Source organism: Notechis scutatus, chromosome 7 (genome assembly GCF_049901735.1).
Source record: "Notechis scutatus isolate UNSWTSFEM ecotype Mainland chromosome 7, rNotScu1.2, whole genome shotgun sequence".
Classification (NCBI taxonomy): domain Eukaryota; kingdom Metazoa; phylum Chordata; class Lepidosauria; order Squamata; family Elapidae; genus Notechis; species Notechis scutatus.
Genome location: NC_142015.1, coordinates 8732595 through 8759377, shown reverse-complemented (window position 1 = coordinate 8759377; position 26783 = coordinate 8732595). Strand labels below are relative to the sequence as shown.

At 40.5% G+C, this 26783-nt stretch overlaps 1 protein-coding gene across 2 annotated transcripts in view; it reads right to left on the bottom strand.

The window, feature by feature from the left end:
- The window catches only part of DPYSL2 (dihydropyrimidinase like 2), an 81285-nt gene extending 63249 nt beyond the window's left edge, over positions 1 to 18036 (bottom strand). For both annotated transcript variants that reach the window (XM_026671326.2, XM_087969946.1), the window contains exon 1: positions 17698 to 18036. In XM_026671326.2, the coding sequence (XP_026527111.1) occupies positions 17698 to 18021 (324 nt within the window). In that variant the 5' untranslated portion in view covers positions 18022 to 18036. The remainder of the gene's footprint in view (positions 1 to 17697) is intronic.
- Positions 18037 to 26783: the final 8747 nt, after the last annotated feature.

Here is a 26783-nt window from a genome sequence, read left to right as displayed (position 1 = left end):
CACTGTACTAATGTATGTAGAATTGCAAGGATCAAACTTACGAAAGCCAAATCAAGTCTTGATTTAAGTCCAGTTGCAACAAAATGCCCCGGTTTTCACATTCTCTAACACAGCAAAGGAGATGCTCATAGGCTTTGCATTTATTGAAAGAAAGAAATTCCCCAAATAGCTGCCTAGTGATGACCAGTGCCTGGAATTCGTTAGTCCAGATGTTGACTGTCTGCCTATCCCAATGACAAGATCAAATCAAATCGAAAACAATTAGAACAATTAACCAACTTGCCTCCAGAAGTTGTGAATTCTTCAACATTGGAAGTTTTTAAGAAGAGATTGGATAGCCATTTGTCTGAAGTGGTGTAGGGTTTTCTGCCTAAGCAGGGAGTTGGACTAGAAGACCTCCAAGGTCCCTTCCAACTCTGCTATTCTATTCTATTCAAAAAGTTTATTACAGTCAAAGAGACCAGAATAAATATTTGCTCTGATATTTGATTTGATTTGAAGGACAAGATCAATAACCACCTCACAGTTTCTCTGTTACCCAGTAACTCTTCAGATAAGTTGGACCTCAAGTTGGAACGACTGAACTAAGGTTTACAACTGGAGAACATCAGACTGGCTGAGAGGGGGACCAAGAAGTGGTTTGCAAATATATCCCAATCTAGTTTTTTCTTATTCATTCAGTTGCCTGGGTTGCCTGCTGAAGAAGGCAGGCCACACATTTGGCAAAGCTCTCGTTTACCATGGTCTGTTGGACAAGCTGCAATTAGCTGGATTTCTAGCGCAGCACATTAAGCCTCAAATCCTTCCTCACAAGCCACAGGGGTTGGATTTGCACCACATGCTAAGCTAAAATGAAACACCCAGCAATGGGCTTAGCATGGGCATGTAAGCCAAGCCACCATGCACTGGCCAGAAATGAGTTATAAATTGCGAGACAGAAAACTCAGGATTGGATCAGTATCCATGGTCTCCTCCCGAGGGAGTCTTTACTAGACACTAGAACCACTTCCAGAAAGTACTGGAGTGTAGGAAATAGGAATTTATAAAGTGCGGGTCACAGCTACAGGCTGCTTGATGCAAAGGGAACAATTGCATACAATTTGCATATTCTTGTTCTACTTTGTTCTGTGGTTTCAGTTTCCCTCTTATTTTTATAGAGATTCAGTCTCCAAAAGACACTTTGAAGGGCATGAGAATGTAAGTGCAGCATCTGTCTGCAACACTTATAAGCAGATACAAATAATAGAGTTGGAAGGGACTTTGTAGGTCATCTAGTCCAACCCCCCGCCTAAGCAGGAGACCCTACACCATTTCTGACAAATGGCAGTCCAATCTCTTCTTGAAAGTCTCAAGTGATGATGCTCCCATAACTTCCGAGAGCAAGGTGTTCTGTCAGAAAGTGTCTCCTTATTTCCAGGTTAAATATCTCCTTGTTCAGTTTCCATCCTTTATTCCTCATCTGGCCTACAGGTGCTTTAGAAAATAGCTTGATCCCCTCCTCTCTGTGGCAGCCCCTCAAATATTGGAAGACTGCTATCATGTCATCCCTGGTTCTTCTCTTCACTAGACTAGCCATGCCCAGTTCCTATAACGGTTCTTCATATGGTTTAATCTCCAGTCCCCTAATCATACTGGTTGCTCTTCCCTGTTCTTTTTCTAGAGTCTCAACATCTTTTTTTTAGTATGTTTTATAGTTTTATAGTATAGATCAGGCGTCTTCAAACTTGACAGCTTTAAGACTTGTGGACTTCAACTCCCAGAATTCCTCCTCCAACCATGTTAGCTCAAGAATTCTGGAATCATCTTGCCAAGTTTGAAGACCCTTGGTATAGACCCATTTGCTTTTTTATAAAGCAGCTGGATCTCTCCATGGGATAGTCCAGTGGTGGCTAAACTTTTTGGCCTCCTGTGCCAAAAATTGTGCGTGCTGATGCACGTGTGCTCGCACCCAGAAGGCAATTCATGTACCCACCCACCCGCCCTTGCACATGCGTACACGATCCCCCCACCGCCCGCTTACCTGCAATACACATGCGCACGCCTCGCAGCTGATTTTTTCAGCCTTCCAGAGGCTTGAGGGAAGCCTCTGCAACCTTTGGTGGCCAAAAAATGGGTCCATTTTGTCACTTCTCGTATATCTGGAAATACAGGAAGTGACAAAACAGGCCTGTTTTTCGGCCTCCACAGGCTGCAGAGGCTTCTCTTGAGTCTCTGGGAGGCCGAAAAAGGCCTGAAAATCAGCTGGTAGGCATGCACATGCGCAGTGAGGTAAGTTTGCCTGGGGCTCGCGTGCCATAGGTTCGCCATCATGATTTACAGAGTATAACCTTCATTGGCATTGAGTAACTGCAGCATGTTATGTCATCTCATGGGTGAGTTTGGGCTTACAATGATTTACAAACCCTGGTGTATGCCAGGACAGGTAGTCCACATTTAGCAACCCTGGTTGGGACTGGCAACTTGTTAACTGAAGCGGTCACTAAGTGAAGTACAACTATCCTTATGACCTGACTTCAGTTTTCCTTTGCTCTACCAACTTTTGAAGGTCATATATTGGTTGGATTAGTTGAGAAGTCAAGTTTTTTATCATTGTAGCTGAAATGGTCACTCAGTGAGGACTACCTCTGAAACATCATGGTTTATTCACTAAACAATAGTTCAAATGAATCAGTATGATAGAGGAATCGGGCCTATTTTATTTGGGTGGCAAAGAGTTCAGTTGCCACCCTGAAAGCCAGATTCTAACTCTGCTGCCATCTAGTCTTCCTCTGGTTTTTGCAACATCATGGGATAGCTTTAATGGAATGGTGCGGTGGCCTAGAAGTGGAGCTGTCATCTCACAATCAGGAGGCTGTGAGTTCGATCCTAGGTAGAGGCAGACATTTTTCTCTCTGGGCACACTGAGAATATATCTCCTGAACAAAAATCCACACTGGTGACAGGAAGGGCATCCGGCCATTGAAACACTCTGCTAGCTCCATTCAGTTGCCCAGACTCCACCCGGCAAGGGATTATGGGGTTCTTAAATGAAGATGATGGGATAGCTTTAATCTGAACCAAGTCCTCAAGGTTAATAGAACTAAACTCTCAGTTAAATAGAAAAATCAGTCCTCCAGATGCTGTCCCAAGTGGATCTCAATAGCCTCTCCATACTGCTGAATAGCCTTCACAAAACCAGAAATCTTACATTGTCTGCCACTGAAGAGAGTTAAGTACTGAGTGCCTTCACTTCTTGTGCTGTGTAATATTTCCTAGTCAAACCTCAGAGCGTACAGGTAGTCCTTGACTTAACAACTACAACTGAGCCCAAAATTTCCCTTGCTAAATGAGACAGTTGCTAAATAAGTTTTGCTCCATTTGACAACATTTCTGACACAGTTGTTAAGTGAATCTCTGCTGTAATCAGTTAGTATTAAGTTAATCTGGCTTCCACATGCACGTTGCTTGTCAGAAGGTCGCAAAAGGGGATCACATGACCCTGAAACATTGCAACCATCATAAATATGAACCAGTTGTCAAGCATCTGCACTGCAGTGGGGCAGTGGTTAGAATGCGTTATTGCAGGCTAATTCTGCCAACTGTCAGCAGTTCAATTCTCACCAGTTCATGGTTGACTAAGCCTTCCATCCTTTCGAGGTCAGTAAAACTGGGACCCAGATTGCTGGGGGTCCTTGACTCTATAAGCTGCTTAGAGAGGGCTGTAAAGCACTGTGAAGCGGTATATAAGTCTTAAGCGCTATGGCTATCTGAATTTTGATCCCATCACCACGGGGATGCTGTAAGCGTGATATGTGTGGAAAAATAGTCACAAGTCACTTTTTTCAGTGCCGTTGTAACTTTCAACAAATGATTGTAAGTTGAGGACTACCTGTACTACGTACTATCTAATTCCAAAATGCTGGGCTAAACTCAGAAGGTTGTTCTTTTAAAAGAAAGATAGGAGACCTAAAGCTAGGAGGAAGATAATAATGGGAAAAATAGTGGAGACAAGGGAACTGTGTACATAGTATAAAAAAAAACCCTCAGTCCTGAGATCTAAGATGGAGGGAGAAAGAAAAATTAAGTACTAACAAGATGGAGAGTGGGTCTTTTGTAAATGAGGAGACACCCCACTGCTACTACCCTGCAGCAGCCTGCTAGAGCAAGGGTCCCCAAACTTAGCAACTTTAAGATTTGTGGACTTCAACTCCCAGAATTCCTCAGCCAGCATCACAGTTTACAACAATATCTTATCCTTTGGGCCATCCCAGGCTTGAGTTTATGGAATTGGTCACACCTTGGCCATGTGCCAGAATAAAATTTAATCATTATTATTATTATTGGTTGTTAAGGGCCCACTTTATTTTACAATTTAACATTTTTATTGAGTTATAAGATAAAATAATTATAAAATACAGAAATAAATGGGGAAACAGTGGGGAGCAAGAGGGGGGAAAGAAGTGAGGAAGGGTAAGAAAAAAAAAAAGAAAACGGAACATTGACTTCTGACTCTGTTGCAGTAAAATAAGGCATTAATGTCAAATCACAGCTTTTTTATTTTTTTCATAGTAATATGAACAAGCCATTGCTGTAAAGATCTATCAATCTAATTGGTAAAACCCAAAGTCAAATTTTCATTCTTTTCCACTTCAAGCACGAAGTTCAGCAGCAGCCTCCATGTGGAAGAATAAAATTTGATTATTATTTGATAATGCCCCACATCAAATGAAGGTGAAATTATTAAGGCTTTGCCATTTATGTTTGAGATTTGGTTGGGTTTCCTGATCTTGGTGCGATCAAAGATTGCCTATGCTGAGAAGAATGAAAGAATCATCCTTTGGTCGCCAGCCAGTTTCTGCCACCAAGAAGCTTCCTTTCTCTGCCAGCATTTGCCTTCTTAATGAGTGGTTTATTTTCCTGACCTCCTTTCTCCTTATCTTTGAGATAAGCTCTCTAAGCTCCTAACTGCAGTAATAAAGAGAAGCAGAGTTCCACTACTTTGTTCAAAGGTAATTTTGTTTTGACATTTGTACAAATTCTAAAGTGTTCCCCATTGCCTGACAAGTCTAAAAAAAAAAAAGAGGGATGGCACACTGGACTTTTCTTAATTATTACCAATTGTCCTGCATTTAACTGCTAGTAGGTTGCTTTATGTTTCATGAGTTCTACCATGTACTTCTCTTTTTCCTTCTTTTCTAAGATTATTTTCCCCTGTTTTTTATGTCTTCAATTATACTGTCTGACACAGAGAATGTTTGGTGCTATTCAGTTAATTTAAACAATTCTGTAACCCTCTCCCCCATATGTTTTAGCTTGTGAGTTGTGCAAATGAGGTTTAAGAGGAGGATAAAGGGAGCTCAAGAAGCCACAACCTCCTACAATTGGACATCCCAGCCATCAGGAATTCCAAAAGTTAAAGTCCACATATCTTAAAAGTTTAAAGAGCTGCCAAGTTTAAGCAACACTGCTCTATGGCCTAGATGCTAGATTGCCAAATACTTTTCTGTTGGTTGGTGATGTGCTAAAGGGAGAGATCGGGAAAAAATGCTTCTGATATTGTTTCTAGACAATACAGTTCAGAAATTCACAGCACAGACTTTAGAGACAAGATCATGCAAAAATACTGTAACTGTAATAAAAGGAAGGTTCCCTATCTCTTCAAGCCAAGATATTCTCAAAATGACTGCAAATGAAGTTCTCATTTTTTTTTTCTCTCTCTGTCTTGCCTACAAACATATCATGGATGCTGTTAGCTATTAGCTGTTAGCTGTCATGTATGTGTATGTTATTATGAATTGGGACAATTTAGACATGCCTACAAAATTGATTGTGAAGTCCTCATGGATGCCAGTTCCTTATTTCATTTGATGTGGATGTTTCATCTTCTATAAAGTTGCAGTAGATGCTTTATTATTTGGTAATGTAAGTATCTGGTTGGTAGTGTATGTTTTTAATAAATAATTAAATAAAGTTATGTTGGTGTATAACTGCCATTAAGATTGATTTGATTTGAAACAAAGGCAATCTGCTATGGACATTTTGTGGCCGACAGCCATTTTGTCAGAGTGCTCACTTATAACATGCTTTTAAAATCCTAATGGACCTATTCTTGGTGTACAGTATTTCAAAGAAACTCTTATCATAAACACCCAGTCTCATGATTACAGTTTCTTTACTAACACCTTTAACATCATCAACATCTTTTTCCTACCATCACCACAGAGTTGATTCTGTCATTCAATATTCACTCTTTATCCCCATATCTGGACATTTTCAATCAACCAGGTCATGGTTGTCCCAAAGTTGCTTTTTCACAAGGCAACTGGATTTTCTTGTTGTTGTTGTTTTAATTTGAAAACATTTTACTTCTCACCCAAGAGAATTGAAGAAGCTTCTTGGATGAGAAGTGAAATGCTTTCAATGAAAAAACCCAAACCAAAGTCCAGTTGCCTTTGGGATTTCAAGCACCATATTTTTTTCAGTTGCATTTGATTCAAGTCCAGTCACTGAATATATAATCAAATTATCATCCCTTTTCCACCGCTGATGAATTGCTTCATGCTTTCTAAGACCAGCAACGTCACAGAGATGAAAATGTTTATAACCGTGTCCATGGAACTCTTTAAATGATTGAATTAATCCATGTAACAAAGCAAAGAAATATTAGAGTATGATTCACATCTTAATACAGAAGAGTCTGAAAGTGATATAATGATAAACTTTTCTTGTGAGTTTAATAAAGAAAGACTTGGGGGGGTTTTGGAACTTCAATGTTATATATGTTGACTGCAGCAAGATTATGCACAAAAATGGAAGGACACTTTGATTCCCTCGCAATATCCTTAAACTCGCAAGATTTGTTTCATTTGCCATGTACATGTACCGTGTTTCTCCAACAATATGACCTCACCCAATAGGAAGACCCAGCATGTTTTCTAGGCATAAAATGAAATTAAGCCCCTCCCCCCAAATTTAGGCCTATTTTAAAACATGCAAAATGGGGGGAAGGGCGGGGGGACTTGCCGTTAGGAGCGCCCCGTGGGCAGCAATTCCTCCCCACCAGCTGCTCCTAATGGGCGATCATGGCAGAGCGCGGAGAGCTCCCTACTCTTACCAAGCACCTTTGCGGCAGACCCAAGACCTTCAGCGCCCGCCGCTGTTGATTTCCCTTCTGCCCATGCCGCCGCCGCGTTTGGAGCTGCCACTTCCACGTTTGGAGCACCACTGCTGTTTGGAGCACCGCTGCCATTTGGAGCTGCCGCTGCGTTTGGACCTGCCGCTTCCGCATTTGGAACCCCATCGCTGTTTGGAGCACTGCCGCTGTTTGGACCTGCCGCTTCCGCATTTGGAACCCCATCGCTGTTTGAAGCACTGCCGCTGTTTCGAGTTGCCATGTCCACATTTGGAGCTGCCACCGCGTTTGGAGCTGCCGCTTCCGTGTTTGGAGCACTGCCGCTGTTTGGAGTACCACCGCCATTTGGAGCGCCACCGCTTCTCCAAACACGATGGCAGCTCCAAACGCGGAAGTGGCAGCTCCAAACATGATGGCGGTGCTCCAAATGGCGGCGGCACTCCAAATGGCAGCGGCATTCCAAACAAGGAAGCGGCAGCTCCAAACGTGGCAGCGGTGCTCCAAATGGCGGCGGCACTCCAAATGGCAGCGGCACTTCAAACACAGAAGCGGCAGCTCCAAACGTGGCGGTGCTCCAAATGGCAGAGGCACTCCAAATGGCAGCGGCACTCCAAACACGGAAGCGGCAGCTCCAAACGTGGCGGCGGAATGGGCAGAAGGGAAAGCAACAGCGGCGGGTGCCAAAGGTCTTAGGTCTGCAGCAAAGGTGTTTGGTGGGAGTAGGGAGCTCTCTGCGCTTCGCCATGATCACCCGTTAGGAGCGGCTGGTGGCGAGGCTGCCCGCGGGGCGCTCTAGATGCGGATGCAAGGGGGGGAATTAAGTCACCCTCAAAAAGACGGCCTAGCCGTTTTTTCAGGGCTCAAAAAAATATAAGACCCAGCCTTATTTTATGAGAAACACGGTATACATCTGAACTAAAATGTTGTTTCTCCATGTCATATAATATATGTGGGCATATGCATAATTTTGTATTTATTTATTTATTTTGTCATGTTTTTGTAGTGTATATTAGAATTGGAGACCCTTTGAGTCATCATTTTACATCATTTTAATTTATGACGATTAGTGTACATTCAAAGTCACAATAAAATTAGTCTAAGTCTTCCGACAATGGATGAATGACTGCAAAAGGTTAGCAGAGATGGCTAAACTGACAGCTTTGAATAAAGGAAGGGGAAAAAAAACACAGTTACTTTTGTTTCTACTTGGAAACAGATTTTAGACATTGTGCTTGAGGTGGAAAAAATGAAACTTTGATTTTGGGTTTTACCAATTAGACAGGTTTGTTGTTATAGAAATAGCTAGTTTATATTTACTATGTTACAAGTAAAAAGTTGAGGTTTGATGCTATTATTTTATTGAACCAAAGGGAGTTGGAAGTCAACGCCTTTTCTTGTTTTCCCCTTTCCCCTACATTTTCCCCTTCTCTACTCCTTCCCCTATAAATGAGCTCTCAACTCCAAACAGCCAAAGATTAAGAATAGCCTGCTGCTACTGTACCCTGATGGATAGATGTATCTGTTAAGCCCTTTAACAACCCTGATTAGCACTTGGCTCAAACACAGTCATTGAGACAATCAGCTTGGAATAAAAGCAAGAATCAGTTCTTAATTTCCAATAAAGGTAATCCTCGTTTTACAACCATTCATTTAGTGACTGTTTGAAGTTACAGTGGGACTAAAGAGAGTTACAACCAGTCCTAGCTCTTACACCCACTGCTGCATCCGACCGGTCATGTGGTGATTGGCAACCAGCATGTATTCAGAATGGTTGCAGCATCTCAGGGTCATGTGATCATCATTTGAGACCTCACCAGCCAGCTTCTGAAAAAGCAAAGTCAATGGGGGAAGTGGATTTGTTAACTGATCCCTTAACTTCAGTGTTTCACTTAACAATCATGGCCAAAGGTTGCAATTGGGCACAACTCCCTGGAGAACCACCTTGCTAAGCAACAGCATGTCTAGACCCAATACTGATTGAAAATCAAGGACCACCTGAATGAGCAGCAAACTATATTTGCCAAAAAAATACTCTTGTTCACTAGGTATCTCCCCACCTTTCCTGGTGCTGACCACGCCCAACACTGTTTCAATGCATTTCATTCCACTCTTCACAATGTCTTATGAATGGGAAACAGGACACCGATATCTAGAACTAACTATATATCTTATTCCCACCTAATACTTCATAACCAGGATGAAAATTTGGGGAAGGGGGGAGGCAATAATTAGAGAAGATGATTCTGTAAAGTACAACTAATGGGTTGGGTGGAGAAAATTCCTTGTCAATCCATCCTGGTCTGCAAATGCATGCATATCCCTCTATTTCAGCCTGCACTTTTAAGAACTGAAAGAGCTCTATCAGATGATTCCATCCAATACATTGGGGATAAAGATATAATTATTTATTCCGTGATTTATTACCCTATGGTTTCAAAGTGTTTGCATCACGCAAAGCAGCTGACATGGACTAAATTGCAAATTAAGATGTTCAGCTGCCAGGAACTCTTGGGGGTGGCCTCAGAGTTGAATCGTTCTTTTTAATATGTCAGAAGAGGGAAAGTATTACATGCAAAGGCAGCAAATATATTAAATGCATAATTTATGTTTTACACCCATCCCATCTACTCTCTTTTGTCCTGCACCATATACACACCAATGGGGGGAGGGAGGCACTAGCACAACATTCACAAATGCATTGGTAGTGTATGATTTTAACAGATAATAAAAGTTTGGCAATTAAATATGAAATGGAGAGATATAGCATAAAAGTCACGAAGTGGCAGAGCTGATGCATGGTAGCATTTTGCAAAGACATTGAAAATGTGCAGGAAAAATAGAACTTGAAGTGCACGGAGAAAATAGTAAGGGTCAAGAAAGTTGATGTAAGATGGCCCCCAAAGTAGACATGGCTGACCAGTGCCTTCCATGCACTTTCCATTCCTGTCCTGGCAAACCGTGAACCTATTCCAGGACCTTCCCTGAAATTCTTAGGAAGAAGGATACACAATATGAAAGATGACCTCTCAGTTGTCTTCAACCCTTTCCAGCATTAAAGGGAATTGAAAATTGTGTTCAATATTTGAAATTGTACAGAGAAACTGTCTTATCACTGTATCTTTTGCAAAATCTTCTGGGACAAGAAATCATTGCTGCTGTTCTAGATCAACTGAAAGTTCTAGGGAGGTAGCCCACATACATCACTTTGAAGCAATCTTGCTTAGGTAGAGTTATAGATAGTCCTTAACTTACAACCATAACTGAGGTTTGAGCTACTGTCAGTAAGCAATGTGGTTATTTAGTGAGCTGTGCCTGATTTTATGACTTCTTTTTTTGAGGTTGTTAAGCGGATCTGGCCTCCTCCATTGACTTTGCTTATTAGACTTTGCTTTGGATGTTGGTTTGGTGGAAGCTTGTGATAGCCTGAGCTCAGGATGTTGCATCTGTCATAAATACAAACTGGTTGCTAAGCACTTGAATTTTGATTCCTTTGACCATGGAGATGCTGCAACAGTCATAAGTGCAAAGACCAAACTTACATCACATTTTTCAGTGCCATCGTAACTCTGAATGGTTATAGGTTCAGCACTACCTGTAGACCATGTGTCATCACGGTTGTACATATTTTGATCTTGTATTTTATATTTTATGTCATATAGCATGCCTTATTTCAATTGTGATGCTTCTGTCACTAATAAACAAAGAAACTTCATGGCAGAGTTGGGTTTTCTGAGAAAAAAAGCATTCCAGGGAAAATTTCTCCATGGTAGTTATCTGGTCATCAAGATGCATAAGCCAAATCTAGAGTAGCCCCAAATTCTGAAGCCAGTTCTTCAAAAAGAGGGCTACTTATTAAAATCAAATAGCAGAGCCTGTTCATTTCCTTGCTGGAAGTAAATGTGTATCTTGTCTGGATTGAACTTCATTTGATTAATCTTCATTTCGGCCATCTCCCAACTAGAGAATTGCTTTGCCAAAGACAAGTAATCAAGAGAAATATAGACGTATGATAACTACATAAAGTTCTCCTGCATGCTATTTTGAAAACAATTCCCAGGAATGATAAGAACAGTCATAAATATCTTAACTCAACCAGATGATCGCGAGGCATATTGTTTCTAAAAATATGAAAAACCCAACAGGATCCATAGCAATGTACTTGTTTTGATCTGACATAATTTCCTCAAACACTGCTGAGTCTAGGTAACCTATATGTCGAAGAATCTAGTGATAACATTATTGTAAAAAGCCAATTCATACATGGAAGATTTTGTTTGATGTGAAAAAGCACTATTATGTAAACATGCATGCATAAAGATTAGCACAAACCACAACTGGTCCCCTGGTTTGAAATCCAGAATCCCAAATCTCATGTGCCCCCAATGGCTGTTCAGAAGCACCAAGAACACACAGACCTGAATTGAATCATCTTCAGTGGGGATGCTGGACCTTTTGTTATGTATACTACATACTTCTGCATCATTTTTTTCATACTTTCTAAACATTTTATAGGCAGATCGATGACTAGAGATACTCATTCTCATCCTTTTAAAATGTTTTCCTTTGAAATCTCAATTTCTGTGCTCATTATTAATTTAATATTCCCCAAAAAGTAGACATAGAAAAGTGTACAACATGGTATGGTGAATAAAGAAGACAACATTAGACATGTGTATTAACCATTTAAAAGAACGGATACCGTATAACTGTAAAATTCAGGACCTAAAATTATACCACATGTGAATCAGGATTTTATTGCAGCAAGAATTTTAATTTAAAAAAGGAGCTCTCTGAGGTAGATTTAGGGCTCAGTAAATATTGGTTGTGGTGCTTTAAAAGAGATATAGTTTAAATAAAAATTGCTTTGACAACTAAATCTAGATGCAAACAATGCAAAACATTCACATTATATATTTCTAGGATGTTAAAGTTGAGTCTAATACATAATCAATTTAAAATTTACTCTTTATTGTAGTGTTTTGTAGAACCCATAAATTTAATTTACCATCTTCCAAAAGATATAAAGCCTTGCTAATGAACATTGAATATAATTTTATTAAGAAATTTTATTATGGTAATATAAATACAAATTAAATTTAAAGAAAAAATAGTAAAAAAGAATAAAAAGTGCAGAAAAAAAAGGAAAAAAGAAAAAAATATAATAAAGTAAAAAAAAGTAACTTCCAACCTTCATCACAATAAGTATAAACAAATTTAATGACACTTCACTCCCTATAAGGTTGCAAAGAATCTTGCTTCATTCCATATTCCATTCTTTATCTGTGAATAAATCCATAAAGCATCAGCCTTCCGATTCAGGTATGAGCAAAAAAGCAAAAAATATCTGTAAAATGCCAGAACTTTGCAAAACCAAATGTCTTATTTTAATTTTTATCAAATAAACTAACGTCATATTCCTTCCTTTACTTCTAGCAATCTTAATCTTTGATGCAATCAAATATTGTTGAATTTGATTTCAATTCTTTGTCCCTATGCACAGATTTCTTCAAGAATTTACTTTTGTAGATCTTTTGTAGATAAAAAAAATCCAGTTCATTTTTTTGGTTTAACATTTCTATTTTCCTTTTAATTTTTAAAACTTCAGTTGGTTTATTTTGTATATCTAGCAAAGCATTCTTTTCCAAATCATTCTAATGGCCTGTCAGATGAAATTTGTTCTACATCTGTCATTCCTTTGTTTATATCTTTGGACATTGTCTAGCTATAAAAGCAGACATTGTAACCAACTTTGTTGATATTGTAGTTATGAATTTATGGTTCCATTCTTCAAAGATCTCTTTAATTCTTCCAATATTATAATATGTTGTGCCATTTTCTAAGTCCCATATTAATTGACATCAAGAACATGCTTGTATTTTGTTTTTCTTCTAGTTAGAATCTTTAGTCTCCTCTGGTATCCAGTTTCTAAAATCATCGCGTATCTTTGTTATGATTTACAGTATCAAAAATAGCCAAATTAAATCTGTTCCCCATAAGAAACTATTTATTTTTTATAGTTAAATCTTATAATAAAAGTCAATTTTCCAAATGTATCTGGATCTTTAATCTGTTTATAACATTCCTAGATCAAAATCATATTTCGCCTTTTGCTGTTTCTTTGAAATTTATTAAGTGCTTAAGCATATAATTAATTTTTCTTTCATTCAGAGTTGAAAGTAAAGTTGATATAGACTTCTCAAACTCATAATTCTTAAGGTCTCTAATAACTTAAAATAGTTGATAGGCAGTGATTAGAAAATGAGATTAGCAAACCCAGTGTCCTTCAAAAACTTCTGACACAGTTGCATTCAAGATGGTGGCTCCCATCTTCTGGTGCTTAAACCCTCAGAAAACCACTGTCCTGAAATCTATTCACAAGGAGCAGCCATTTGGAGCACATCAATGGTGGGATTCAGATTTTCTGTGGGCATGGCTTGGTGGGCGTGGCAGGGGAAGGATACTGTAAAATCTCCAGTCAGAGGTGGTATTTTCCGGTTCTCCGAACTACTCAAAATTTCTGCTACCGGTTCTCCAGAACTGGTCAGAACCTGCTGAATACCACCTCTGGAGCACATATGGGTGACCTCCCATCTTGTCCTTATCCAGAGACATTCCAAGAACTAATCTACTCACCGATTCCTTGGGTTTTGCCTCAGTCATTGGGTTTGTAAAGATGTCTTCACCATACCTCCCCGAAAAGTTCAAAACTTTGCTAATGGATTGTCAGACTCCAAAACTCAAGAAAGACATGTGGTGATTCCTCCAGGCAGATTTATTTTTGTTCCTCACTCATAGACAGAATCTTGCCAGACTCAAGCAGACTGCTAAAGCATACATTCTGAGAACTATTACAGAGTTGCCATATTCACCCTCTTTTTCTCACACAAAGTATCTCATTTTAGTTGTCTCTTGCTCCTCTGGAATGTACTCTCTCCTCTCTAGGAATCTAGAGGACTATCATGATCTGTAAACCTTGATTTATTACACATCAGTTGCACAGGCCCAATCCCTTATGACTTATTCCATAAATCCTAGTTAAGGAAACTGGCTTATTTCAAAGTGTGAAGCCGGTCACTGAATCCAGCAGCAACACCAGTTGTCTTGTGTCAATTTTCAGTGGAACTTTGGAGCAGAAATCCAAAATAAAGAAATTTTTAAAAATGTTCTCATTTGCCAAAAATCTGCATCTCATATTTTGAAGTTTCTGAAATGGCTATCACCTAACCACATGCTGCCCTTGAAAAGCCCATAAGCCTATTCAAAGCAAATGAAAGAAGTTATATATATATTTCCATCTAGGCATGTCTGCTGGGGGTAGTTAAAACACTCTGCCAGCGAAAACGGAGCTTGGGAGACCTCACACAGACCAGCCCGAACTCTGTTTTCGCTGGCAGAGGCACCCCGGGCTGGTCTTTTGCTATTTCCAGGGCAGCCCTGTGGGCCAGATCTAAGCACCCCTGCTTTAAGGCAATGTTCCTCAACACTGAGAACACTGGGGAAATTCTGGGAGCTGATTTTCCCAGCATACCTAAGGCTGCCAAGGTTGAGAAATGCAACTCTAAGGAGTCTACTTGTTAAAGTCATCACAGCTCTTAAAGCAGCTATGTCTTGTAGAGATGACTAGAAAAATCTGAATTATTTTGGAAGTATGCACAGCTTGTTCCCAAAAATATCATTGGAATTAACATTCTTTGCCGGTCAAATACATCCAGGAAGTCCATGCATCAAGGGGATGGAAGCAGATACTATCCTTTTAAAATCTGCCTCTCCCAGCAATTGCAGTATAGAAGTACAGTATGTTGCTTATAAAATGAATGTTTCATTTCTATAACCAATAATTAGATTACTCCTGAGAATCACTGATGCAGGATGCTTCCTGGGCTCCTGGAATATCACTGGCCATCTTGAGAACTGAGGAGCTTTCTTCCTATGAATCAGAGAAGGTGAGACAGAGATGCAAAATTGGCAGAGGCCATTTTTTTCTTGGTTTTTTTTTTCCAGACCAGAACAAATACTGGAGCCGCAAGTGATATGGAAAACACTTCACTGCAGTCCAAGTCTAGAAAGCCCTAGAATTGAGTTTCTGTCAGATTTCCCCATTCTCAGTATGCAGTATCTACATGAACCTTGAACAGGAACAAGCTGAACTTGTAGATGCAACTTTTGTTTGTCAATTCGTACCGTACATCCTGTCGATTTCATTTGATTTTTCTGAGTTCTCTTGGCAAGTAAAGCATAGAAATCAGCCTCTCTTCCCCAAGGCCAGACTATGAACAATATTGATGCTTTGCATGGAAGAGTGCATGCAGAGTAATTGTAGCTGGTCAAATTATTTTGCATAAGAAACTTCCTTTTCCTGGGAGTAACTATATATATAATAAAGCATATGATTCACAGTCTACTGCCCCATCAATGACAGCCAGAACCAACTTCCTGAGATAATCACTACCCTCTGCCTAATGGTAGAGCTGGAGGTAGAATTGCTTGGTCATTGTGTGATGAATGCAGGTTGCCATCTAAGCAACATTATTCATAGAGCAGTACAGTGAACACTTCCCAGAAAAGATACCAAGTTTTGCTGAAAAAAAAAATGTTTTAGAACAATTTCTATGATTTCTATGAATTGCACAAAGAAAACTCTGCATATGAAGCTGTCATCATATCTTTTCCTTTAAGAACATGGGACATCTCTACCTGGTCATCTCATTTCTGGGACTTGCTAAGGTGCAAACCTTCATAGCTTCTTTAATTCAGCCATTGGGCTATCATAATATAAATTCAAAACTCCATAGAAGTCAATCGGTCCATTCTGAACATGTTTTAAGATGAGTCGTAGGTTGTACAAAAGATGCACACGGGGTGTTTATAAGAAAAAGAAAACCAACAAAGCTCATCCGTTATATATCAACAGTCCTTGATTAAGGAATTTCCAGATTAGCATATGAAAGAGTCCTATTTGAAACTCTGAATCCATGTGTTGCCATGGGTCTATTTAGACAAAAATGACTTATTGGACCCGTGCAAAGACGTTTCACGCTTCTGGGTATTATAGAGCCTGGGGTGTGATCTTGTTTGGTCGGCTGTGTGAATATAGCCAGCCTGCCTCTTTATTTGGTTTCAACAGCAGATGGCAGCATCCAGGCCACCTGAATTGATCTAAAACAGGGGTGTCCAACCTTGGCAACTTTAAGACTTGTGGACTTCAACTCCCAGAATTCCTCAGCCAGCTTTGCTGGCTGAGGAATTCTGGGAGTTGAAGTCCACAAGTCTTAAAGTTGCCAAGGTTGGACACCCCTGATCTAAAACAAATGGTGAGCAAGAGAACATGGATCTCCGAGTTCTTGGGTAGGAAGCCATCAGGAAACCTAAATCTTGTAAACTAGCCTGAGAAGCCAACAAGATTCTTGAAGATGGGCAATGGGGGAAAAACATTTCCACATTGTTACTAAGAACATAATGTGGATTTTTCTATATTGTCATCAGAACTTGAGCCCCTCTCAAGGAGCTTTAAAATATATCTACTGTGCCTGAAGATGCCCAGCGTTGAGGCAAGAACTAGTGAGCTGGGGAGACATTTTCCTCAACACATGAAATGTGTGATTAAGTCATCGCCTATAAAAGTCTCTCTTGAAAGATCTGCTGCCTCCCATTCTAATGCACATCGTTTCAGGACCAAGCTATTTGCAAGGTGGCATCTGGCATCAACTCTTCCCTCAAGTTAAAGAATATTTGGATTATTGGTTTCCTACTGCTGTTGTCATCATGACTGGATCAAATTTCTTACCCATTTGCAAAATGTACAGTAAGGTTTTTGCTATTTAGGCATGGCGGTTGCTTCATATCTTTAGGCCAGCCTTTATCAGCTTGGACATCCTTATTGTTTTGGACTACAAATCCCACCAGCTCAGTGAATTAAGACACACGTGTAACTGGAAGAAACGTACAATCTATTCTGTGCATCTCCAGAACAGAAAACCAGGCTTCAGTGAGCTACAAACCTGGCTGGACAGACTAGCATTGGCTCCAAGTTAGAAAGATCTTCTAAAGAACTTCTCCAATGGAAGGTTGGGCAAACTGCCCAATAAATAGTGTCTCCTATTTGTTGCCAATGATTAGACAAGCATGAGGGCTCAGAACTTTTTATACTTCTCTCCTAAAGGGACTGACAGAAGGAGTCCCCGGGTCTCAGAAGGCAGAGGTCCAAAGGACCTTCAATGCTGTGAGCGATGGATTGATGTGATCATGTCATTATTTCTCTTGGGTTTACCATTCAGCATCTTTGTCTAGCAATTGCTCGCTACAGCCCTGGACCCCTGCATCAGGTGGGTGGGGCTTTCGCCTAGCTCAGCTTGCAGCTCAGAGCTCCGATCTCCCCTTAGCAAGAAAGAAAGAGGGGGAGGGGGGCGGGCGGGGGCGGCGCTGGGTCGGTTGGTTTTTCCGCCTGTCTCCCAAAGACGCCACCTCGGCGATCGCCTTTGAAATCTGCTCGGTCAGCCCCGGCAACGTTCAAGCCTTGGATCTGGGCGCGGGGGCGGGCTGGGGAGGGAAGCACCTGACCCCCCCCCCTTTCCCGGCCTCCAACTCACCTTGTCGTTCAGGTTCTGCAAAGCCTCCTTGCCGGTCGTTCTCCGGATCTCCACCTTCCTGCCTTGCCACGAGGAGGGCGCGTCGGCTCCGAGGTGAGCTACGTCCCGCTGCTTGGCCACGATCTTGCCGGTGGGAGAGCCGCGTCCGCTGGAGAGGGAGTCGAAGTCGATGGTCTTGTTCTCCAAGGAGCCTTCCACCGGGCAGAACATGCCACAGAATTTCTGCCGGGGCTTGGGGCTGCCAGAGCCCAGGTTTTTGAAGAAGGCTGGGACTTCCTCCTCCTCCTCGCCGCCGGGCTTGGCCGCTTGCTTCTTCTCGGCCATGGCTCGCCCCGGGGCACGCCTCGCCTCGCCCGGCTCTCTTCGATCCTCTGGAGGAGACAGAAAGCGGCGGAGGACAGGCCAGCCGGCAGCCTCTAGAGCCCGAGTCTCCGGCCCTTGCGGGAAACGGGGATGGGCAGAAGCGAGAAGCGAGCCTTTTGTATTGCCTCTCCCCGCCTCCGTAGATGCCGGGCAGGGTAGGTTGGAAGGGGAGCCCGGCGACGCGAAGTTGGCAGGCTGAGCGCCGGGAAAGGCGTGGAGGGGCGGGCGAAAGATGGTCGGTGCAGCGCAGCCGGCAGGAGGGCTGGGTTCAAGTTCCCAGCAGCCAGATGAGGAGGAAGGGGCGGGGGGAGTGGGCAGGAAAGGAGCGAAGGGCGAGGGGAGGGAAAGGGTGAGAAAGCCCCACTCACTCTGCAGCAGAAATTAAGGATTGATCCGGAAATGAGGTGACAATCGGAATTGGCGAATTGGACTGGACCAGCTGCTTCGAAGGGGGAAGCCCCGGCGCGCTGCAGCTCCTACAAGTGGTAGGGAAGAGGAGGGGGCGTGTGGAGGTGTCGCAGAAGCCGAGGCACCCCCTCTTTTCTGGAAGGCAGAAGTCTTCCCTAATTCAGCCAAGTCATAGAAAAGCGGGCGTGGGAATCCTCGGAGCCCACGCCCCTCTGTTGGGAGAAGCCTCCGTTCGCAAACTGTCCTTTTCCAGGAACGGGTGGAAGAAGGACCCGATTTGGGCACAGAGATCGGTGCGGGAGAGAGGGGTGGAACTGCCGAGTCAAAAAAAGAGGGGGTTGCCACTGCAGTGGCTTAAAATATTCCTTCCCTCACCCCTTGCTGCTGGCCGTGGGAAGAAAAACCACTGACAAAGCAAGGGAAGAGAATTTCTTGGCGGTGGGCGGTGGTGGGGAGGGGAGAGTCAATTTTCAGAACACAAAGATTTGACCTTGACAAGGCTCTGAAGTGGCTCTTTTGTGTGCTAGATAAATCAAATTGTGTGCTGGAAGGTACATTGAACGTGCATGTCTTCCTATGGTCATCTTGATCCACAGTATATTATTCACTCCTGCCTTCCCCAACCAGGTGCCCTTTAGATAGGTTGGAAGCGACTCCTACTATTTCACCACCCTACATGACCCATCAAACTTGCCTGGAAACTCCAGGTCTAGGAAGACAAATATGTTTTTCTAGACAGCTCTTTAAAGTCTTGGGGATTTATTATTTCCAACCCAGTTGCTACCTAAAATCCTTCGCCCCTAAATGCAGTATTGCTGATGTTGCAAAGCACATGCTCTGTAGTACTGAATTTTAACAGTGCAATTAACACCAGGATTTCAAAATCATGTCCTCTCTCTCTTTTCCCCCTCTCTCTTATAGCGTTTCCCCATCCCTTTTATCTTCCTTGAGGAGGAACTCTGCAGAACTCAAAAGCTTGAACATGACTTTGTGACATCTGAACAGATCCAAGAAAACGATTGTCCTAAAACAGAATCGTAATCCCTTCTTTTATGGGCAGAACAGGGCTGCGTTTCCATATCGACAACTGTAAATAAAACTGCCCCTGCCCTGCATTCATTTGTGAATAGAGCCTTATTCAAACGTTGCCTAAACACCATAGCTATTGGTGGACAAGTCGACTCCTCGTCTAGTTCAACGAGAGAACTCTTCCTGTTTGGGGCCGTCGCTGTCCCTTCAGCACCACGCAGAAAGGGAAATCGCTTCCTTCGGAAGTGAGCACTGAAAGATTCTTTAAAAATTAGTATCCCACCTTTATTACTTTTATAAATTAACTCAAGGCGGTGAACATATCCAACACACCTTCCTCCTCCTGTTTTCCCCACAACAGCCAATTATAAGGTGAGTTGGGTGAGTGACAGTGACTGTACCAAAGTCAACCAACTGGCTTTCATAACTAAGGTGGGACTAGAACTTCCAGTCTCCCCGTTTCTAGCCTGGTGCCTTAACCACTAGCCCAAGCTGGCTCTTTGTTAGCTATGAAAAGTTAGTTAACCATAGCTATGACCATGGTTATCTTAGCAAACACCATCCAATGAGAGAGAGAATCGATCCTCCGTTGTCTCTGCATGAAGAGGTCATTTCACAATCATTTATCTCCATTAATTTTCCATTATTGACAAGGAGATTTAGAACTTTCCTATATTACAATTCCAATTAATGAACCTTTACAGATTGCCATAAATATGAAACATATGCTTAAATAGAACTGTAGACACGGATTTTCTGGAATCCCCAAGATAAATTAGCATGAAGCTAATGAACACACCCTTCATATAAGGTACAGTAATTCAGAATGCTGCTCAGACATATTATCACTTTTAACCTACATTGTGTTATCCAAATGGATTTCTCCAAGCTGCTTATTGCTATGCATTATTCATTATTTGATATTCATGAATTTAAATTTTCAGCCTGTCTCTCCCCACCAGTTTCTCAGACTCATCACCCCATAACACAGATATTAAAAAACAAAAACAAAATCCAAAGCCTTGTTTTTATAATGGGTCACAATGGATATAGTAAAATAATGGCAGACACAGGACAAAAAACTTCCTATTTTAAGAGAAAAGTGACTTACAAAAATAATTTGAGTTGAAGGATGTTTATGCATGTGCTTTGGTTTTTTCCACTCTTCACCAAAAAAATAAAAATAAAATAAAATAGCACCATGGTGTAATGGAGAGTTCTGTTGGTTCAGCTGTTTTGAAAAGACAGAGGGCAGCATATGGTCTACCAGATACACAAAAGTCTGCATTATTGAACGCTTATAAATATTAATAGCACTATTCTGGATAAGTAGTCAGTCGAAGCCGCCAATGGAGATTTCAAAAGAAAAATGTTGAAAATAACATTTTTGCAGAGTACAGAATAATTTTCATAGATTGCCAGAGACAAAGCTTGGCTAGAAGCAGTGATACCAAGGATACTCCACACACAGTCAAACATAAGAGCTGGGAAAGGAGTATTGTAGTTGTATCATTAAATGTTAATTCCAAAACAAAATATTCACAGTGGAAGGGATTCATAGAAGAGTAATAAGTGGACTTGCTCCAGAAGTCAATAGAAAATCAACCCATGTTAGATGTAATACAAAAAAGCAAAAGTGAAAGTGAAAGGCAGTTATAAAAAATTAAGAAAGAATGGCTAGAAGTGTATCAAGTACTCATGGTTCAAAGTATTATGTCAGCAAATCATATGGGCTTACAAGCAACAAATATGGCTTCAAAAACAGGCTGCTTTCAAACAGAGAGCTTTATACTATAAGATATAGCTACTCCACCATTACTCAGTGGATGCTCTTTAAGTCTGATGTGACTGCAAGCCATCTGAGGTATCAAAGTACTCTTAAGTAGATCTTTATTCTAGAAGGCTCTCTCCCTTATATCCAAATATTTTTGCTCCTTTTTCCCTTTTGGAATTCAGCTCAATTGTGCCATCAGTCATGTCCAGTGGATGGCTGTATTGGTGAGACTAAGTATCCTCAAGGTGACCATTGAATTCCATCTTCTTTAGTTTTATCTCACTTGAGGCAAAGTACTATTTAACCCAATGAATAGAAAAGACCACCAAATGCATCTGATCACATTTTGAATCAAACAAAGTAATGCATGGTATAGGGCAAATCACTATTAAGTCCATAGGCTTATATTTTGAACTATATTATGAAGAATAAGGAGGAATGCACGTCAGATAATTATACTCACCAAGATTAGCTGCTAAGAATAGAGATTTATCTGGCAAAATAAGCCCTGGTGAGGTAGGACAGTTGGTGCAGCTAAGGTATGTTTAACAGATGCTACTCAGATAAGTCATTGAATTTAATGAGTCTTATCTCAATTGTATCATGGGAGCAAGTCCCAATGGATTCAGTTGGTTTATTTTTGTCTAGACACTTATGGAATTTGGATGTAACTCACTATCAATCCAAATGTCAAAATTCCAAACATAAATGGGGGAATTTGCACCAATGAAGGTCTTCAAATTTAAAGGATCAAACCTTAAATTTTTACTGGTGTTAAATACCAGACACAAAATTGTAGAACTGTGCTTCTAATTATATTGCTGTATTACCACTACTTTTCTAGCAAGGTATTATTTGAGTTGTTTTGTGCTTCTTTGAACTTTTTGTCAAGTTTTTGCAAAGATGTTTAAAGGAAAAGATGACAGGAAAACCAACACAGGAAGACATGAAGTTCTTCACTTACCTTACTGTTAAGGTGACCAAGAGCTATTAATGTAAGTGTTGTGCATTTCATTGTATAATCATTTCACAATAGGACTATAGGAACTCCTTGCCATTTCTTTTTAATGCAGGTAAGGTTTTTTTAAATTCAATTTCATTTACAGTCCTCGATTTTCCTAGTGGATTTCCATAGCAGTAGAAAGGTTGAACTCTGCTTTTCAAGAGCAACCAAAATAAACTACGTGCTGCCAGTAGCTGTGACTGATATTGTACCTGGATGCATGTTTTCAGCTGCATGGACATCATTATAGCATTTGGTTTATGAAGTTGCATTGATCTCTGTTACTGGTTCATTGTAATGAAATAATTAGGTTTCTAGAGAGAAATATGTGGAGGGTGGTAGATATTCACTAGTAAATAGACAGATAAATGCATACAGATAGAAATAACATTCTTTTTTCTGTGTGTAACATGCATAAAAATGGTTGGACATTTTTACCATATTCTATAGATCCCTTAGATACATGGATGAAAACAACCAATCTCATCCAATATATCTACTTATAACCACATTAGTGGGGTGAGACAGTAATAGAATTTACAGTCTTAAAATAAACTAACTCCTTTATATCCAACTTGGTAGCAAACAACACAGTAAGATCTACAATACTGTATATTTTTTATATTATATGTGCTTTTCCATTCCATCTTCTTTCTTCCTAAAAAATCAGCATTTATTATTACCCACTGAGCCTACTTAGTCACTTTGGGCCATTTGGTGTCAGCCCTACTAAGTAGATCAGACCAGGAAGACAATTCCACAGGAAGGCTAAAACTACATACAATTTTATGACAAAAAAAGTCTGATTATATTGCGCCTCTTTCTCCTTATAGTTCAGTGAACATTTCTGCCTGGGCAACTTCCAAACATTACCTCGTTGTTATGGACTTAACAAATGCTTCAACCATTTTTGGTTAGGTAATGGTTCCTAGAAGTTTCTATCAAGTCATCTTCCTTACTCTCTACATTTGTGAAACTTTCTCTTTGCTACTGCTCCCCTCAAAAAATTCCTGCAACCAGCATTTTAAAGAAACCTATAAATGCCTCCATCTTGTGTGTGGATAAGGCTATAAGTATTTGGATAGCATGTTCACTGTTCTACTGCATTTTCTATTGGGTTTTCCAATGCTCAGTTGATGCTATTCCACAACACAGCAAATGAATATACATAACATTACTTTGTTATTGTGCTACCCTACTGATTATAATTATGTTTATGAAAAGAGCTGTTTTGAAACATCTTTATTTACTGCATCTGACAGATACCAGGGTGAGCTGTTTGTTCCTTTGAAATGCTTTATGTGCCTGAATCAGTTTAGCAGGATTTGAGAGTGAATAGCTCAATACAAAATTTGCTTCAATTAATAATGGGTGTTTTTGTAACTTGTTTATTACTTCATTCCTGTCAATTTTATGGAATGGGGGGGAAAACAGTTGCACAGTGATTTTATCCCTGGGAAAGAAGCTGATCCCTGCAATGGGTGATGTTCCCAGTCAGAGATGTCAACAGCAAATTAAAAATTCCATTAAAATGAAATGTCCGTGATGACATCACAATGCAAGCTCTAGTCTTACATTGCATCATGAGGTCACAATGTTCTCTCCATCATGTGCCTCCCCGCACTCCAAGCACTGGTCTTAATTAGCACATAGAATTGTAACAAGTTCCAGAATACAAAGTCTTTTTGCACCTTAAAGACTAACCAAGTTAATATACCATAGAATCCCCTTACTATTATGATCCCTAGTATTAGGTTGAGATAGAAATACACAAACACACATGTATGGATGGGGGAATAATAAAGACTGAGACTAGAGGAAAACAAAATATAGAAGGGGCAGATAGTCATCATTACCTTTTGACTATCAGAGCAAGTCTTCTTCATGTGACACTTCCATGTAGCTTTCTTGAATGTGGTTTGCCACTGACAAATTCTGCAGTGTTTTCTCACTTCCCAATCTTTTTAAATAAATGTCATTGGAAAAACAACTGCAGTTTCTTGAACTGGGGGATCTGATTAATACAGATAGCATGGCAAGAGTTCCCTTTCTCTTTAACAAGAATTACAAGGAGAAAGCGGATGAGAACGTAGGTGCCTTAATTAATCACTGTTATAATAATCTATATTAAAGTTCACATCAAGGATGCAAATCCAAAGGAATGAATTTCTTTATCTCTGTGAAAACCCATGAACGAACACTCATATTTGTAGCTGCTTGTTTGCAGCTTTTCCAAACCTTTTTTCCTTTTTCTCCAAATTGTGACATGCAAGCTGAGCAAGCCCAAAGCAGCAGTTCCTACATGGTCTCTTTCCTCAAAGCCTTGCTCTCTAAATGACTGAAAAGAAAAATTTTCCCCCTAAGCAAAAGTTTCATGGAATAGGAATTGAATGCAGCGGGACAGAGACACCACTGCCATTCACAGGAAATAAAAAGCTCAGGAAGTTGCTATAGCCATTTTTTCAAGGAGGAGCCTCGTGGAGCTTGTGGTGTTGCTCTAATAAAGGAGTCCTTACCATAATTCTGGTTCTACCCAAAAATAATTCCTGTTGCGTTTCATTGGGTTCCTTCCAAAACCTGCAGGCATAACATCACAGCCTGAATGTGTTAAAGGGTTCCTGGCTTTTAATTCTTGATAGAATTCTAAAACTGGGACCCTTGCTGGAAAATTCCAGATGTGCAATGCAATTTACAATGAGATGCTAAAAGTGTAAATATGCATTTAGAGATATTGCTGTAGTTTGAAGGGCAGGCTTGGTGATTGTAAATGGTTCATTTACCTATCACCTATATTAGGTGATAAGTAAATGAACCACGAATACATCAAATTATTGTTTTAAAAAATATCAGAAGGAAAAATCTGATCTAGATGGATTAGTTAGCACAGAGAAGAAATACACCAAGGTGCATGTTGGGTTGGGATAGGTGATAGAAGGTGAGTTTTGGAGATGTTTTTTTTAAATACAGTATGTATTAAGCCATCCAGAAACACTTCAGCAGTGAGATAGGCAGCATATAAATTTAATAAATGCATAAATTAAAAAAAATATGTTAAACTCATTTATAATTCATATTCAAATTTATTCTAAAAGGTCAGTAGAGCAGGAAGAATTAGATTTTGACAGTTGCATTGGAGGGTCTTTAGACTCTAAAGAGAAGATCTTGTAGTTTAGAGATTCACCTCTAGCTATTTTCCCATCACTAACTATTCACTCATGGTCTTGGCCTCCTCTTTTCCAGGACAGCTGAAACAGCTGAGCTGAGAAAAAGTACAAGATATAGCCATTTTGATATTTCAAGATTGCATTTTGAGTTGAGGGTCTTGAAAGAAACATAGAAAAGAAAAAGGAATGACTAAATCAGGGGTCTCCAACCTTGGCAAGTCCGCCAGGCTTAAAGCTGCCAAGGTTGGAAACCCCTGATCTAAATGGTCATACGTAGGTCCATTTTTAAAACAGATTAGGAAAAAACATACTCTCAAATCAGAAACATACAATACTTTACAAGTAATTATACATTGAGTAAGTAAAGATGAATACTTTTCATCTTTTTATTTTCCCTTTTCACCTTACCACCTCCTCATCCCAACTAGGTAAAATATGATTTTTGTTCCTTATAGTTGTTTTCCACAAGATTTTTTAAAGTACCGTGTTTCTCATATAATAAGGTCGGGTCTTTTTTTTTTTTGAGCCCCGAAAAAATGGCTAGGCTGTCTTTTCGGGGGTGACTTAATTCCCCCCCCTTGCATCTTTGGGCGGGCGGGCAGCGACGGCTTGGATGTTGACCTCGGCGTTGGTGGGGCACTTCATATCGGGGTCAACGCAGGCAGCACCATATCCGGGTATGCAACAAAAGTACTTCCTAATGGCAAGCCCCCCCACCATTCCCCCCCATTTTGCATGTTTTAATATAGGCCTTGATTTGGGGGGAGGGGCTTAATTTCATTTCATGCCTATAAACATGCTGGGACTTCCTATTGGGGGAGGTCGTATTGTTGGAGAAACAGGGTAGTCCTTTCCTGGGCTAATTTTACCAAAAAGTCTAAACTGATTTGCGAGGAAATTAAAACAACAACAACAACAAAAAGGGCAACCTTATGTTGGTTGCAAAACTCCAAGTGATTATTAGGTGGCAGAAAAGACAAAAAATACTGGCCAGCTTGGTGTACTGATTAAAGTGCTGAGCTAAGAAGAACCCAGCCATTGGGAGTTCTAGTTCTACTTCAGTCACTTTCTCTCAGATCACTTTCTCTCAGGGTTATTGTTGTGGGGGAAACCAGGAGGAGGGAGGTGTGTTGGATAAATTTGCTGCCTTCAGTTATTTGTAAAAATAATAAAGTATATATATTAAATAAATAAAATGAAATTATGGGAAAACCATTGCATACATTGTCTCCAGTTGTACAAAATAAAGGCAGGATATAATAATTTTATTTTTAAACATGGGAGTGTCTTTAAGCTTTCTCCACCTCTCTCCATATAGTATCTCCTTTACAAGAAGGCTTTCCAG